Source organism: Terrapene carolina, unplaced genomic scaffold (assembly GCF_002925995.2).
Source record: "Terrapene carolina triunguis isolate 2854851 unplaced genomic scaffold, T_m_triunguis-2.0 Scaffold138, whole genome shotgun sequence".
NCBI classification, from domain to species: Eukaryota; Metazoa; Chordata; order Testudines; family Emydidae; genus Terrapene; species Terrapene triunguis.
The window spans coordinates 2,023,450-2,040,855 of record NW_020664489.1 but is presented as its reverse complement, the minus strand read 5'-3'; the positions used below and the strand labels follow the sequence as shown (position 1 = coordinate 2,040,855).

At 39.8% G+C, this 17,406-nt stretch overlaps 1 protein-coding gene across 1 annotated transcript in view; it reads left to right on the top strand.

Moving 5' to 3' along the window:
• Window positions 1-11,852, top strand: part of KBTBD3 (kelch repeat and BTB domain containing 3) — a 31,314-nt gene extending 19,462 nt beyond the window's left edge. Inside the window, exons 2-3 of the mRNA XM_024206591.2 lie at window positions 3,056-3,303; window positions 9,522-11,852. Coding sequence (XP_024062359.1) covers window positions 3,080-3,303; window positions 9,522-11,151 — 1,854 coding nt within the window. The 5' untranslated portion in view covers window positions 3,056-3,079 and the 3' untranslated portion in view covers window positions 11,152-11,852. The remainder of the gene's footprint in view (window positions 1-3,055; window positions 3,304-9,521) is intronic.
• Window positions 11,853-17,406: the final 5,554 nt, after the last annotated feature.

The following is a 17,406-nucleotide window of genomic DNA, read 5'->3' as shown; positions in this document are numbered from 1 at the left end:
CCCCCCCCCCCCCCCGCCCCTGCGCTTGGCTAACTGCAGGGAAGGATTTCTTATCAGCCACAGGCAAACAGCCCAGTAGGAACGGCCACCTCTGTCCCCTTAATTAAGTTCCCGTATTTCAAGCAGGTTACCATGAGCGATATCACTCTCCTGAGGATTACACAGCGAGATAAAGAACGGATGTTGCTTGAATGCCAGCAAACACCGGGACCATACGCTGCCAGGCTTTGTCAGGCAATGATACCAGATTACTTGCTGCAAGCATGGCGTGGACAAGTGTCCTACCATGGAGGATGGAATAAAGCGGCACTGCCCAGAAACCTTGTGGCAAGGCTTTTGGAGTACCTCCAGGAGAGCTTCATGGAGATGTCCCTGGAGGATTTCCGCTCCATCCCCAGACACGTTAACAGACTTTTCCAGTAGCTGTACTGGCTGCGAATGCATCCCAAGTCCTCAGGGCAAAATAATCATTAAAAAACCTTGCTTTTAAACCATGTTTTATATTTTAAAAGGTAAACTCACCTGAGGTCCCTTCCATGGGGTCATGGTCTTGGCTACTGGCTTGGGAGGCTTGGGAGGGTACTTCAGTCAGGCTGAGAAAAAGCTCCTGGCTGTTGGGGAGAACGGAGTGCTGGGTGCTCTCTGCAAGATCCTCCTCCTCCTCCTCCTCCTCTTCCCCATCCGCAGAATCCTCAGGAGTAGAGACTATCCCAGACCCGGTTTGCACGATCACAGGTGGGGTAGTGGTGGCGGCCCCCCCTAGAATTGCATTCAGCTCTGCGTAGAAGCGGCATGTCCGCGGCTCTGACCCGGAGCGACCGTTTGCCTCCTTTGTTTTTTGATAGGCTTGTCTGAGCTCCTTCACTTTCATGCGGCACTGATCTGAGTCCCTATTGTGGCCTCTCTCCATCATGCCTTTGGAGATTTTTTCAAAAGTTTTGGCATTTCGTCTCTTTGAACGAAGTTCTGCTAGCACTGAATCCTCACCCCATACAGCGATCAGATCCAGTACCTCCCATGTGGTCCATGCTGGTGCTCTTTTTCGATTATCAGCCTGCATGGTTACCTGTGCTGATGAGCTGAGGTATCTGTGGTATCTGTGGTCACCTGTGCTCTCCACGCTGAGCAAACAGGAAATGAAATTCAAATTTTCCTGGGTCTTTTCCTGTCTACCTGGCCAGTGCATGCGAGTTCAGATTGCTGTCCAGAGCGGTCAGTGGTGCACTGTGGGATAGCTCCCAGAGGCCAATACCATCGATTTGTGGCCACACTAAACCTAATTCGGATTAACAAAATCGATTTTGACGCTACTCCGTTCGTCGAGGTGGAGTACAGAAATCGATTTTAAGTGCCCTTTAATTCGAATTAACTGGCTCTGTAGTGTGGACGGGTGAAGGGTTAATTCGGATTAATGCAGCTAAATCCGAATTAAAGTCGTAGTGTAGACCAGGCCTAAGCAAGTCCACACACAAAGGGTATGTCTTCACTACCGGCTGGATCAGCAGGCAGCGATTGATCCAGCGGGGATCGGGATTTATCACGTCTAGTCTAGATGCAATAAATCGATCCCCGAGCACTCTCCCGTCGACTCCTGTACTCCAGCTTGGCAAGAGGCGCAGGCAGAGTCGACGGGGGTGTGGCAGCAGTCGACTCACCGTAGTGAAGACACCGCGGTAAGTAGATCTAAGTACGTTGACTTCAACTACGTTATTCACGTAACTTAGATTGATCCCCCCCTCCCCCAGTGTAGACCAGGCCAAAGTTTCACCATTTTAACTAAATTGGTTTAAAAACATGTCTGTGATTAAACCAGTGCAACTTGGTGTGTAGATCAGGCCTTAGTCATTCAAGTAGTTGTGTATCTGTATTCCTTCATCTTTTAGGCTATGTCTACACTTAAAATGCTACAGTGGCATCGCTGCAGCTGCGCTGTCATAGAGCATCAGTTTAGACACTCACTACAGTGACAGGAAGGAGTCTCCCATTGCTGTAGTTAAACCGCCTCTCTGAAAGGAGGAATTCTTCTGTCAACCTAACGCTGTCTACACAGGGGGGTTAGGTCAGCATAGCTATGTCTCTCATGGATGTGAATTTTTCACATCCCTGAGAGACATAGCCATGCTGATGTAAGCTTCCAGTGTAGCCCGCGACCTTACTTTGGAGATCAGAGTGACCATCAGTTTGGCAAAGACTGGATGACAGCAATAGGCTAGTTCATAAAATTAATGTTTCCTCTGCACTGTGAACTTCAGGAATTATTTCTTGATTGGGATATGCAGGAGATTCTCCAAAATCTGTACAGTAGAGAGGTGAAGAGGGAGCTTTTCATTCTGAATTGTGTTCTTCAAATCAAAAGTTTGTTTCAGAATAGAGCTAGGCCTGTTTGTCGTTTTTTTTAATGGCAATAAAAAACTGGAATACCCTTCCTAGTATATTTCTGCAGGCATAACACTGAGTATAGCTATTACCTTATGACATAAAAATTTTGGAATAGCCATGAAGATTGCTTGAATTTTCTCAGGGCTGAGTGGAAAGAACAGTTTCAAAAACCAAGATGATTTTAACAGGGTCTGGTTAGCACATGAGGGCAAAATAAGTTTTCTTCCACTCCCTGCCTCTGCATGAGCAGGAGGGGATTAAGTAGCTTAGGTACAGCTGCTCACTGCACCCACCTGCATGATAAGCCTAGCAAATGCAGGGTTGTAAGGGTCTCTTTTTGCCACCTTATTCTACTCTATGGGTGCACAGATAGTCATGATCTGGACTATACGGTGTCATTTTCATTTGCCATAGAAATGAGAAAATTCCAACTTTATAAACTAATACAAAGGAAAATCATGTAGGAACTATTGCCTGATTCATTTAATGAAATATGTATCAACTCTGTGGAGTAAAATTATTAGATTCAATCTAAACCCAGTGAAAAAGTTCATTAATGGACAAATATTAGCAGTGATGGACATTATTTACATACTAAATCTTTCATTCAGAATTTTTTGTGGCATTAAGTTGTTTTTGAACATTATAAAATTGGTGACTTATTTTTCCATTTCAGTTTTAGGAATATATTGAAGAAACCATGGACAATCAACAGGATTTCATTAGCATCTCAACTTGCAGTGGAATTTCTGTTCCTGAAAAGAAAATCAACTCCTTAGTAGCTGAAGATCATGGTCAGCAAATTCTAAATGTACTGCAAAGTTTCAGAGAAAATAATATCTTTTTTGATTTTAAAATACTTGTGAAAGATGAAATAATCCCCTGTCATCGTTGTGTACTAGCAGCATGCAGTGACTTTTTCAGGTAAGCCTACTTCTAATGTAATTTTGAAGAGAATGGATATTTTTAAATTCTTGGTGGGAAAATATAACCACAGAAATTAAGATAAATCAAAGTGACATATCTATCCTCAGCATTTTGAGCAGAGTAATCATTCATATTAAACTCAGATCCAGTCATGCATATTACCAAAAAATGGAGTGACCCTTTGTCTGAGGTGCATACAGTAGTCTGCATTCTAAAATGTAAATGTAGAATCCTAATTAAATATTGTGCACTGGGAAGACTGTGCATGTCTTCTGTATCTGTATTTGAATATCCACAACACAAAATATGGTTTGACTTAATGTGGGGAGGGCCAAACCCTATACCTCGTACATTCTTATTGTAGAATGCCCACAAGTAGATCATGAATATATTTATTATTATACGTTTTTCCATAAGATTATGGAATAAAGTTCACAAGGCCTTTCTCAGATAAGTAGACAGTAGACTGATGATTAAGGGGTGACTTGATGTATGTACATGGGGAACAAAATTTTTATAATGGGCTCATCAATCTGGCAGACAAAGCTATAACAAAATCCAATGGCTGGAAGTTGAAAGTAGACACTTTCAGACTGGAAATAAGGTTCAATTTTTTTAACTATTAGGGTAATTTGCCACTGGAACGACTTACCAAGGGTTGTGTTGAATTTTGTGTCATTGGCAAATTTTAAAATCAAGATTGGATGTTTTACTAAAAGATATGCACTAGTTCAAATAGGAATTTATTCAGGAAGGTCCTGTGGCCCGTGTTATACAGGAGGTCATATGAGATGATCACAGTGGTCCCTTCTGGCCTTATGATCTATGAATGAATCTATAAATGCCATAAGAATGACTGAAAAAAACAAAAATCCCAGCAATTTTTCAAAAACTTCAACTAAACGCAAAATCCAGCCTCAAATTTGTGGCCTTCCCTGTGGTAATTGGAGCCATACATTAATTAGTGAATAACTAAAACTCATCTATGTACAGGATGTAGTCCTTTCCGTTATAATATGGATGATCTTCATTGCCAAAAGACCCTGGCTAACCTGTGCTTCAGTAAGGCACAAACCTGCATATCTACACTGAAAGATTTCTAGGTTTACTGTTCACTGAGGCAGAAAATTTCAGTACTTCTGTTGTTATGAAAAGCAAAACTAGTATAAGTGAGATTACGTTTCCCAGAGATCAAAAGAGGAGTAACATTGCTGCCCAGCCTTGCCACGGCATAAACTCAAGCCCTAGGATACTTACTGCTGATTGTCCCTCCTGCCAGTATCTCCCCTTGCTCCTTTAACTGAAAACAAATTCTCATTCCAGCTCCTACAAGATTGAAGAGGAACTGGCTGGTCACACTAAGTGTAGCAAGTATCAGGGGGTAGCCATGTTAGTCTGTATCTACAAAAATAACAAGGAGTCTGGTGGTACCTTAAAGACTAACAGATTTATTTGGGCATAAGCTTTCGTGGGTAAAAACCTCACTTCTTCAGATGCATCAAAGTGAGGTTTTTACCCACGAAAGCTTATGCCCAAATAAATCTGTTAGTCTTTAAGGTGCCACCAGACTCCTTGTTGTTTAAGTGTAGCAGGAGACCTTTAGAAAGGCTGCCTCCGTAACCCTACTTCCCGCCTCTTTCTGCAGCAGTTTTTAAGATAGCTACCCCTGCACTGCTCTACATTCAAGCTAGTGATGGGAATAAGTAAAGGTGGGGAGAGAATGAGAAGCTGAAGGAGCTATGGGTCATTCTTCCCCTTCAGCAAAAATAAGGCTGATGTTCAAGATATTTTTCTTTCCCTCAGCTATCCTGAATTCTGCACAAAGGAAGTAATGTTTCTCAAGAACTACTGTTGAAGAAGGGAGGAGTGATAAGAGAAGGGATGTTTCTTTCTATTCTCTCCACCAGTTGGGTCCTCTTCACTCCTACAGCTGAGTTGCTTACAGGAGCAGTGACTACCTGAAACTATCCTACCTCCTCTCAGCAGTAGAAGCCTCTGGGCAGTTTTACACTTAAAATGCTGCAACGCTTCAGTGGAGATGCTACTGTGCCGATGGGAGAGCTTCTCTCATCAGTGTAATTAATCCATGTCCACGAGAGGCAGTAGCTATGGGGACCAGAGAAACTCTCCCATCCATAGAGCACTGTCTACATTAGGGGTTAGGTTGGTTTAACTGCGTTGCTTAGGGGGTGTGGATTTTTCACACCCCTGAGCAACATTGTTATACCAATGTAAGTTTGTATTGTAGACCTGGATAGAAAGGAGCAACACTAAATATCTTAGTTTTTCATGGTTTCATTTAGAACCTAGGTGGGGCAGGCGGTTGACATGGCAAAGTGTAGATCCACTACTTAGTGGGGAAGGAGAGCTAATAATGGACAGCACAAACTGAGGTGTTTAATGCTATTTTGCTTCAGTCATCACTAAAAAGGTTAATATTGACCAAATGCTTAACACAATTAATATTAACAACAAGGGAGAAAGAACACAAGCCAGAATAGGGAAAGAATAAGTTAAAAAATATTTAGATAAGCTATATGTATTCAAGTTGGCTGGGCCTGATGACATTCACCTGGGGTATTTAAGGAACTAGCTGAAGCAATCTCAGGACCACTAGTGATTTTCTTCAAGGATGGGTGAGTCCCAGAGGACTGGAGCAGGGCAAACATAGTACCTATATTTAAAAAGGGGGAAAAAGAAGACCTGGGGAATTGCATACCAGTCAGACTAACTTCAGTTGCTGGAAAGATACTGGAACAAATTATTAAGCCATTTGTAAGCACCTAGAAGATAATAGGGTGATAAGAAAGACTGTGAGTTTGTCAAGGAGGTCACAAAAGTCCCGGATTCCATAACTTTCCATGACTTCCGTGACTTCTGCAGCGGCCGGTGCACCTGGCTCAGGGGCAGCTCAGGCAGCCCCTGCACCAGTCACTCTAGCCGTTGCTGGGGCAGTCTTGGGCCCCCGCATGCCACCCCACGCCCCCAACAGCAGAGTTTGGATGTGGGAGGGGGCAAGAAGTTGAGGCATGGGACAGGGTGAGACAGGCTCTGGGCGGTGCTTACCTGGTTGGCTCCCCGGAAGCGGCAACATTCCCCTCGCTCAGCTGCTAGGCGGAGGCATGGCCAGGCAGCTCTGCATGCTGGGTACACAGAGGTCTGCAGGCTGGGTATGCAGAGGTCTTCCAGGGGGTACATCAACTCATCTAGTTATTTGCCTAGTTTTACAATAGGCTACGTAAAAAAGCACTAGTGAAGTCAGTACAAACTAAAATTTCATATAGACAATGACTTGTTTATACTGTTCTCCATGTCCATTAAAGGTGGGACAATGTTATCAGTTTAATCTGCGGCAAGGGAGATTAGGGTTAGATATTAGGAAAATCTTTCTGACTATAAGGATAATTAAGCACTGGAACAGGTTATCATGGGAGGTTGTGGAATCCCCCTCATTGGAAATTTTTAAGAACATGCTAGACAAACGTGTCAGGGATGGTCTAGGTATATTTGGTCCTGCCTCAGCAAAGAGGAATAGACTAGATCAGTGGTTCTCATGCTTATTTGCTCACATGTCCCTTCTTTGTGTCTGTAGTAGTTTACACACACACCTTCCTGCCACACAAGGACATATACCAATACAAAAAAATCAACATGCAACTCTCTCTAAATATTAAAAACAGTAAGGCATTGATTCAAACAGAGCCAATGATCCATTGTAAAAAGAGCAAAACTGCAACTGTGGGTCGCTGCTTACAATGAAATGTGCACACCATGTCATAGCAAATGGATTAACATACAGATGGCAATGACTTTGTATAATGCTATGCAAGCTTAAAAGATATCCATCAAAATGCACAGCATCATCTAGAGTCAAATGCACAGCACCATCTGAGGGCCTGATATGTCTGGAGCAATCAGCTCCGCTAGTTATTCACTGCTGTGGGTAAAATGTGCTCAGTAAGTTTTTTTTCCCCCTAAAGCTTCTCACGCCTCCCCCCCAGAGGGGCCTGCCCCCCAGTTTGAGAATCTCTGAACTAGATGATTCTTGAGATATGTTCCTGCTCTACATTTCTATGGTTCTTTGTTGGTCTACAGGGAATGTGATGTCACCAGCATTGTCTTTTCACCAGCAGTTATTAGTATGCAAACTTCACTGATCCTAGGCTCCCCACCTTAACATCTCACTAATCCATGCTAGCTAGTATGTATTGAGTAATCCAAATATAATCAAAACAAGTTACAGTACAATTTGAAGAATGTCATTTTTAAATATTGCAGAATACCATGAGCCAAATTCAGCTGTTGGACTCAGGCTCATGCTACTTCACTAAAAATAGCTGCATAAATGTTGCGACTTGGGCTCTGAAGCCTAGGGAAGGGTGTAGGCTTCTGAGCTCCAGATGCAACTTTAAAGCACTGTCTACACAGATATTTTGACCATGGTAGCACAAGCCCCATGAGACCAAATCTGTTGACCCAGGCTGGGAGGCTTACTGTGTAGACATGCTCTTGGTGACAATAAGTGTGCGTGTATGGAGGGTTCAGTGCAGGAGCTGTGATCTTATTATGATATAAATGTGACTGGGTGCATACTAACTTCCCTCTCTAGGGGACACAGGACACTGGGACCACACAAAAATCATATTAAAAAAATCTCTCCCTCTCCATTGTTTGGCAGAATATAGGGGCTACGCAGGAAGTTGCTTAGATTCTGGGACTGTCAGACAACCAGACACAGTTGGTTTATAAACCAGTCACAAAGAAGTCAGGGACCAGAATGGGGGAAAGGGTGTTCTTATTACAGAAGGAGACTGTCAATCAGAAACTCAGTGTAAGAACATTTACCATGGGAGTGTGCTTGTATCCCAGAAGAGAAGGGCTTTATTTTGGGATTGTATTTGCTCCTGGGTATATCAGTGTGTGGGTTCTGGAACAGCCCCATCTGTCGCAGTGACATTTTACGTTTAAATCATTTAGGATAATGTATCATGGGATCATATGAGAGGAGAGGTTCCACAAGGCTCTGCCCTTGGTCCCTTCATTTTTTCTCTCCTATACCCTATTGATTGGTGATATCTGCTCATGGCTTTAACTACCATCTTTACACTGACTCAAAATCTACCTTTCTGCTATTCCCTCCATCCAATCCTGCATCTCAACCTCGTTTTCTGGCATCTCTTTGTGGATGTCAACTTAAATTCCACAAGGCCACAGCTAAGCTCCTGATTTTTTCCACCATCCCCAACTCCTTGTTATAACTATGGAGAACACCACTATCTGCCCAGTTGCTCAGGCCTGTAACCTGGATATTAGCCCTCTCTTTCAACCCACCATCAAGGCTTTGCCTGAATCCTGCTTCTTCCAACATAATATTTAAACTATTGATCCTTTCCTCTCTGTCCACACTGTCAAAACTCATCTTGGCTCTTACCATCTCATGTCTTGGCTATGACAACCTCCTCCTCCTCTCTGGCCTTGACAGCTGCAGTCTTTTCCCTCCCCCACCATAAATCTATTAAAAATACTGCTACCAAGATAGTTTTCCTGGCCAATCCCTTTGATCAGGTCTCCCTTCTCTGTTCCTCCATTGGCTCCTCCTTTTCCACCATATCTAACATATGCTTCTTGTCTTGACCTTTGAGGCCCTTCATATTTTAGCCCCACTCAGCTTATCTCCTGTATTATTTTATTGCACCATCTAGATCAGTGGCTCTCAACCTTTCCAAACTACTGTATCCCTTTCAGGAATCTGATTTGTCTTGTGCACCCCCAAGTTTCACCTGACTTAAAAACTACTTGCTTACTTAATCAGACAAAAATATAAAAGTGTCACAGCACACTATTACTGAAATTGCTTCTTTCTCATTTTTACTATATAATTATAAAATAAATAAATTGGAATATAAACATTGTACTTACATTTCAGTGTATAGTATATAAAGCGGTATAAACATGTCATTGTATGAAATTTTAATTTGTACTGACTTCACTAGTGCTTTTCTATGTAGCCTGTTGTAAAACCAGGCAAATATCTAGATGAGTTGATGTACCCCCGGAAGACCTCTGCGTACCCCCAGGGGTATGTGTACCCCGGGTTGAGAACCACTGATCTAGATTATTTTTCTCCCTCTCAGTATAGTGTTTTCTTGTCTTCTGTTTGCTAGATCTATAATGTTATTTAATTTGTGTATATGTCTCCTATATTTTACTTGCAGAGCCATGTTTGAGGTTAACATGAAAGAAAGAGATGATGGGAATGTTACTATTAGTAATTTATCACCCAAGGCAGTGAAGGCTTTTCTCGATTATGCCTATACAGGAAAAACTGAGATAACAAATGATAATGTGGAAATGTTCTTCCAGTTGTCATCATTTCTTCAAGTTTCACACCTCTCCAAAGCTTGCAGTGAATTTCTAATAGAAAGTGTTGATCTTGGAAACTGTTTACAATTGTTGTCTATATCAGAAAGTTATGGTTCTGTTCATTTGTTTGATCATGCACTAGAGTTTGCACAGCACTGCTTTTCCTTGCTACTCAAATCTAGTGATTTCTTGGAGATGAATTTTGAGATATTACAAAAATGTATTGAAGCAGATGAGCTATATGTCCCCGAGGAAGAATCTGTGTTGAAAGCTGTCCTGCAGTGGACCAAACATAATTTAGAAACAAGACAGAAGCATCTCTATCACTTGATTAAAAAAGTGAGATTACATCAGTTATCTGAAAAGACACTGAAGGACTTCGTGCATTCTGAAGAATATTTGCTTCAGAGCACTGACTGCTTAGGAATAATCAATGATGCAATTAAAAGTGTACAAAACTCCAGTGGACTATTTCCAGATGCTCGTCCTTCAACAACAGAAAAATATATATTTGTTCACAAGACTGAAGAAAATGAGGAAAACAGACACACATTTTGCTATAATATCAAAACTGATAAATGGAGAGAACTGCCCCCCACACACATCATTGATCTGCCAGGGTCAAGTTTATCTAGTTATGGAGAAAAAATATTTATAACTGGTGGGTGCAAAGGGAACTGCTGTAGGACTGTTAGACTTCATATTGTTGAACCCTTTCATGATGCCACTGATCAGACTTGGTGCTACTGCCCAGTCAGCAATGATTTCTCCATAGTGTCAACTATGAAAAAACCAAGGACTATGCACACATCTGTCAAGACTCTAAATCAGTTATTTATAATAGGTGGAAAGACTAAAGGAGCTCAGGACATCAGAAGTCTTTTGGATGTGGAATCTTACAATCCTCTCTCCAAAGAATGGAAATCTGTAAGCCCGTTACCAAGAGGCATATACTATCCAGAAGCAAGTGCATGTCAAAATATAATTTATGTCCTTGGTGCTGAAGTAGAGATTACTGATGCCTTTAATCCATCTCTGGATTGTTTCTTTAAGTACAATGCTATGACTGATCAATGGTCTGAGCTTGTAGCAGAGTTTGGGCAGTTTTTCCATGCAACTTTAATCAAAGCTGTTCCAGTGAACTGCACATTGTATATATGTGACCTTTCCACCTACAAGGTTTATAGTTTTTGTCCAGAAACTTGTGTTTGGAAAGGGGAAGGCTCTTTTGAATGTGCTGGCTTTAATGCAGGAGCAGTTGGAATAGAAGATAAAATTTACATACTAGGTGGTGACTATTCTCCAGATGAAATTACAGATGAAGTACAAGTCTACCATAGCAACAGGTCTGAATGGGAAGAAGTCACACCAATGCCAAGAGCCTTAACTGAGTTTCATTGTCAGATGATTCAGTTTAATAAATACAGAGACCCATGGTCATCTGTAAGGCAGTGTACTCTGGAGCATTTTGAAACATTATGAGTTATAACAGTCTACTTAAATGCACAAGTATTTAAAACATATTATTTTTAGCTGTTGCTGTAGTTTTTTGCAAAACGTGTATATTATATTATAAACATGTTCTATTGATAACTTATGTTGTAGAATTGTTTGTTTTTATGGTAATCATGTATATCAACTTTTACATAGGGTTTATATGCAACTTCTTTTCAGATGTCATTTGAATAATTTGCAGAGCAACATCACTTTTCAAGAAGTAAAGTAATAGGGGTTTAATTTTCTAATATCTATGCACTGTTACTTGTATCTTCATGAATGCCCCAGTGGATAAATCACTGAGCAAGAAAATTGTGTTGATATTTTTCCTTCATAACTAATGGAGTAGAAATATGCTGAATTTTTTGTTTAACCCTAGCAGAGGAGCTGTAAACATCATTGTGTCAGTTTACCCTTGCTGCATTGACAACAGCAAGAGCAAATGCCAAAGAGGCCTTCACATTCACAAAGCATTGACTCTGGATATTTAGTGTGAAGGGAATAATGATTTTTACAGTTTTATTTCATTGTGGCCTGTTTTCCCTACTCCTGTACTTGCTGTCTTCATCCTGAAGCTGTTGTCAGACAACCTCTGAGACTGACACCATTCAGTAAGCAATTGCTGTATGGTGTGTGATTCACACAGCAACCTCCTGCACCTTTGCAGATTGTCATCTTGGTAGTGTTGCCAAACACAACTAGGCCAAAAGAGCAAGATTCTTGAGGTTGCTCTCAAACCTTGGTCTTCCATCTGTCAAGTGTATAGTGCTACATACTACGGCCATGTCTATACTACTGGCTAAATCAGCATTGCTGCGATCAGTGCAGCGATATTGATTTAGTGAGTCTGGTGAAGACACGCTAAGTCCATGGGAGAGTGCTCTCCTATTGACATCTGTACTCCACCTCCCCGAAAGATGGAAGCTATGTCAACGGGAAAGCGTCTCCCGTCAACAATAGCACGGTGTAAACACTGCTGTAAATCGACCTAAGTTACGTGGACTTCAGTTACATAATTTACTAAACTGAAGTAACGTAACTTAGATTGACTTACAGTGTTAGTGTAGACCAGCCGTAAGTCACTGGGCTAGCCTCTTCAGTAGTTTGTATCACAAATTCTAGATATTATTGCTTCAATTAACTAAATTGGAAGTGTTTGTGTTTCAGTGCATATAAAATACCAAATACAGTACTGAAAAATACTCAAAACCCCACACTTTTAAAATCAAAGTGGACAAGTATTTCTAAAGTCAAGTAATGGATTTTTAAAAAAAAAAGTAAATGGTCCGTGTTTTAACTGAACTAAAAGACACTTCAAGATATGTACTTTCACTTTGTACCTCACAGTCCACCTTAGGTGTAGAAATACTATATGGTAACCACTAGACTAAGTATATTGCTTGGATTTTTTTAACATAGTAAGCTATTATAATAAGAATGTTAAACTTGCAATGGATTTTTAGTATTACTATTAATCTACATATAGTTCCTTGGGCAAATTTAGCCCCCCACCTCCAAAGTGGATCTTTCACAGAGGAAGAGGAGCTAATTAGGGTTGCTGGGTTCCACGCACAGAGACAAGCATGGGGAGATTGGAAGTAAGGAAGGTAGACAGACATCTGTCCTGTGGAGGGGTACTGGCCTGAAAGTAGCCTTCACAGAAGGGTTCTGTAATTTTCCACAACATGGGTGGGAAAGATTCCTTTTGTTCCCAATGCTCAGCCCAGCTACTTGGGCCGAGCATTGGGGTCTGAATTTGCCATAATGTATACTGTAGTGACAATATATTTGAAACAGTAAACTCATGCTATGCTAGACAGAATTATACTAAGCATTTGGCTATAGCATGTACTCTTCTTAAGCAATGTAAAAAAATTAAAATTCCAGGGGGAAAAGCTATAGAAATCTTTTCTGATAGTTGAGACTATCTGGATAATTTTAGAACATACCACATGTGCATTGGGCTGGCATTTTGGAAAAGTCAAGTCAGTATTAATGTCTGGAATTGACTCTCTCTTTGTGGCTATTATTTGTGGCTAATATTTCTGTTTCAAATACTATATAATATAAGGCCCCAATCCTGCAATTGGCTATGCAGACACACCATTGAAGTCAGTGGGGCTCTGTGCTGGTGAATGGGTCTGCCCAACTGAGCCTTTTAGGATTGGGACTTAACACAGGTAGTTCGTAGAACTATATTAATATTTTTAGTGCAGTGCTAACTGCAAAAAAGAGCAGGGTAAAAGCAGAATCTTATGCTTTCATGCACACATCCTAGTGAAAGTGTTTTCCAGAAGTGCCTAATATACACCATCTTTCTCTAATATTTGAGATGGCAGAAATAAGATTTTAATTCTTCAGTTGGATTGTTGTGATTTTAGTGAGACACAGTGCATGTGACTATAGAATGGTTAAACCTACCAGATCCCCATGAGTCTAGTTGCAATTGACATCTCCCATATGTGCGGGCCATAATGGCCACTTTTAACCTAACATATCAGTCTTAGATCAAGATTGCACCAGTCAGTGCCAGGTATTCTCAGATGTTACTTGCCCTATTACAAGGAAATAAAGACAAAAACAGCACTGGCTTAATAATTTGGTATCAGACAAGCCAGATGAAGTTAGCCAACATTTACCAAGATGACTTTCATAAGAATATAAATGAAATTTTGTAAATTTAAAGAGCCTGTTCTTTAAATAAATCTGTAGTTTGTAATAAGATTTAGGTCAAATTCTGTTAACAAAAAATAGTAAACAGTTTGCTATTGGTATCAAGAGATTTTAGTGTCAAGAAGGTAACATCTACTTTTATACTACTTTTTCCCCTAGATAATCCCCAAATTATTTACAAACTATGCTTAAATATGATGTACTGCACAATCCTCCCACTGAAAGCAACTGTCACTTGGGTTAGAACACAGCTGTTTGTTCTTAATGCAAAGCAAATGTTCAGAACAATTCAGGAAAAGTGAAAAGTATCAAAATGAAACCGAAAGACAAAAATATAAGTAACTATATAGTATAATAACCCAGTTTCAGATTTGATCAGGACACTGAAGCTAACACTTATTCTTGCAAAATCTAGGGTGGAGTCTTTTTTTTTACAACTTAATTATCACTTCTCATCAAAAATACAGGGCCTCATTCTCCACTGCTTTGTCCTTGTGTAGTAGTTTACACCCATGTAAAGTGAGTAAAATTGACGTAAAATGCTAGGACATGTTGGATGTGCAGTTTATCAAGGTGTAAATGACAGGTTCAAGGGAATAGAGAATCAGGCCCATAGTATTTTTAACTATCACTTGGTGGGCTACAGTCAGCATTGAGTCAGGGGAAAGAACGACACCAACTGAATCACAAATAGTGTTTATTATAGCAATCTGACTTTCCTTGGAGGTCTTCTATCCAAGCACTGTTTAGGCCTAATCCTGTTTTGCTTTGGGCATCTGATGGAATCATAACCCATGGTAAAACTCTCGCCATTATTTATATCTGTATTTCGTCAAATATATATATAGTGATGCTTCACTTAGATTTTTATTTGAAAATAGATATATTCCTTTAATTTTTTCTTAAAGCTGTGCTATATTTTGCATATCTAACAATGACTAAGAAATGTCTTTAAATCCAATAAAATATCTGTAAACAAAACCTATGTATAATTTATGAGAATGAAACCATGTGAAAGAGCTGACTGAAATGATTTTTTTTTGCTCATAACTATAATTCAAGAGGAAAGCAAAATTTAAGGCACAGATAAAAAAGAGGTGGTAGTAGATGCAGTCATTAAAAATTGAATGTTGTTTGTTTTAAAATAGCCAGCCAATTTCTCTGCTAGTGCAGCTACACTGAAGTTAATGCAGTTATACCAGAAGATGATTTGACCCACTGTTCCAGGCTAAATCATGTACAATGCTATGTGCTGCCTAAAGACCATAAAGCATTTTACGCCTGTGCATTAAGCGGCTTTAACTTTTCCTTATCTATGGAGAGCACGTTGCTGTCCTTAAAGCACAAACAACTAGTAAATTACACAATGCATCCTATCAGAGGAGTAGCACTTACCTTTAGAGACATCAGTGTTACACAAGGGCATGGAGAGGACAAATGTAAGACATGTAGCTTGGTTAAGAAGTTACTTTTGTTCTGCCCTTCTGACACCAATGTTTCAGTAATAAAAATGGATGTTTGAGTTAAGATAATTTGTCAGTTTAACATATGCCTTGACTTTATTCCTAATTTCCCCACTTCTGTTATCCCATGAATTAGCAACATTTCTCTCAGTCATTTCTACACAACTATTTTAAAATGTTTACATTTCATACATCTGTCACAGGTCAGAGCCACGGCACCTGTATTCCCCCTCCATGGTACCCTTAAGAGCACCCCTTCTAGGCTCCCAGCTCCTCAGGCAAAGACCCACATTTCTCTTACTGATGACTGAGGCTTTTCTAGGCTGCACAGTTCCCTGCCTACACTGTGATATCCCCAGCAAGCCAGACCACCTAAAAGGCCAAAGGCCAACGTCTGCACTTTGCTTTCTCTCCAGAGGTTATGAACAGCATAATTGTCCAAAATTATAAGTTACCATACAGCTCTTTATAAGCAAGCACATTTATTGTTAAAGTGAAAGCATTACAGAAAAAATATAAAAACATAAAAGAATCTATATACATGTTCAAAATTCACAACTGAGTTTACCCTGTGTGTTACAAGTTCATAACTGTCCCAGGTTCAGAACCAGAAGAGCCATGAATAGTTCAGTCTTTCCTTTATAATAACTTGGGCCTTTGATCTTGGCCTCATATAACAGGTGATCAGCAGACAATGGCTCATGCCTCAGGGTATAACTTCAAAAGACTGGGTTTTTGCGTAACAGGAAGTGGGGAATTTGCATTCACTTCTCCCTAGCTATTGCCCAGGAAAACCACTTAACATGTGTTTCAAAAGTCCGTTTTTGTCTGGCACATTGTTCAATATAGTCCTTTAATACCACCACCACCCCTCTCGGTCGCACACCTGTCATAGCGCCCCCCCCCACCCCCTTGAGAGGTTACATACAATCACAGCCCACAATAATACAACTGCAGATACTAACAATGATGGTACACAGAATCCTGATATATGTACATTGTTGACAAATAATTACAAAGGAACCGATCTGGCAGTACTTAATCAGCTATATCTCCCATGGAGTTCAATGGGGGCTTTGCCTAACTAAGGACTGCAGAATTATCCAATGATCAGGGAATAATGTGGTAGTGTCAGTTACTTTACAGTTTCCATTGCCTTGCCTCCAAAGAGTTGTTAGAATATGGTGTGATATGTATGTAGCTGTACAATTTACTAGGGTTATAACGGTACTGGAGAAAAAGGTTAATTGGCCCAATTCCTGCACTCAGAGAGTGATATCTGAGAGCAGAATTGAGCTCAATGGTTAGGCATGTTAAACTAAAAACATGGCTTCAAAAGATAAGGAACCGCATTCCTGCAATTCTTGCTCATGAGTAGTCCTTAGTCATGTGAGTAATCTCATTGAAGTCAATGAGACTACTCAAATAGGAATTACTTTTATGAGTAAGAGTATGCTTTATAAAACTGTTAATTACAAAAATTACAAAATTAATGTGAATACTTTTTTGTAATTATTTTCTTTTGACTTCTGTAGACTCTCAATACATTATGAAGAAAGCACATTCTTTTAGAAAGCCCAGAACTAAACTGGAGAATGTGATTGCTCTAAGGAGTAATAAACATTACCTGTATTTTCACAGAATTATACTATCATGTCTGAAAGAATATCAATTGCATGTAAATGTATATGGTCTTATTTGTATTTAACATTAAACAGTACAACCGAAACAAGTAATTTATAATATTGACATATTGTAAGACAATAAATTAACATACATGATTAATATAATATACAGTCAGCTAACATATGTAATTTCTTTAATATCTATTAGTTATTTTATTGAACCATCTTAATATTTTAAGAATGATATTTAAATGTTATGACATGTTGCCAGCATAAAAGGGTTTATATTTTAGTGGTCATCATAAATGTCAATATTAAAATTTAATATTTATTTTGTACTGAGCCATTATGTTTGCATAGACTTGGTGGTGTATTTTATTGTATTTATTTAATTATATATTATTTTCTGTATTATAAATAAATGTTAGTAATCCATTAACTACAAGTTAAAGGTTAGTTATATTTGCAAGACAGGGTAG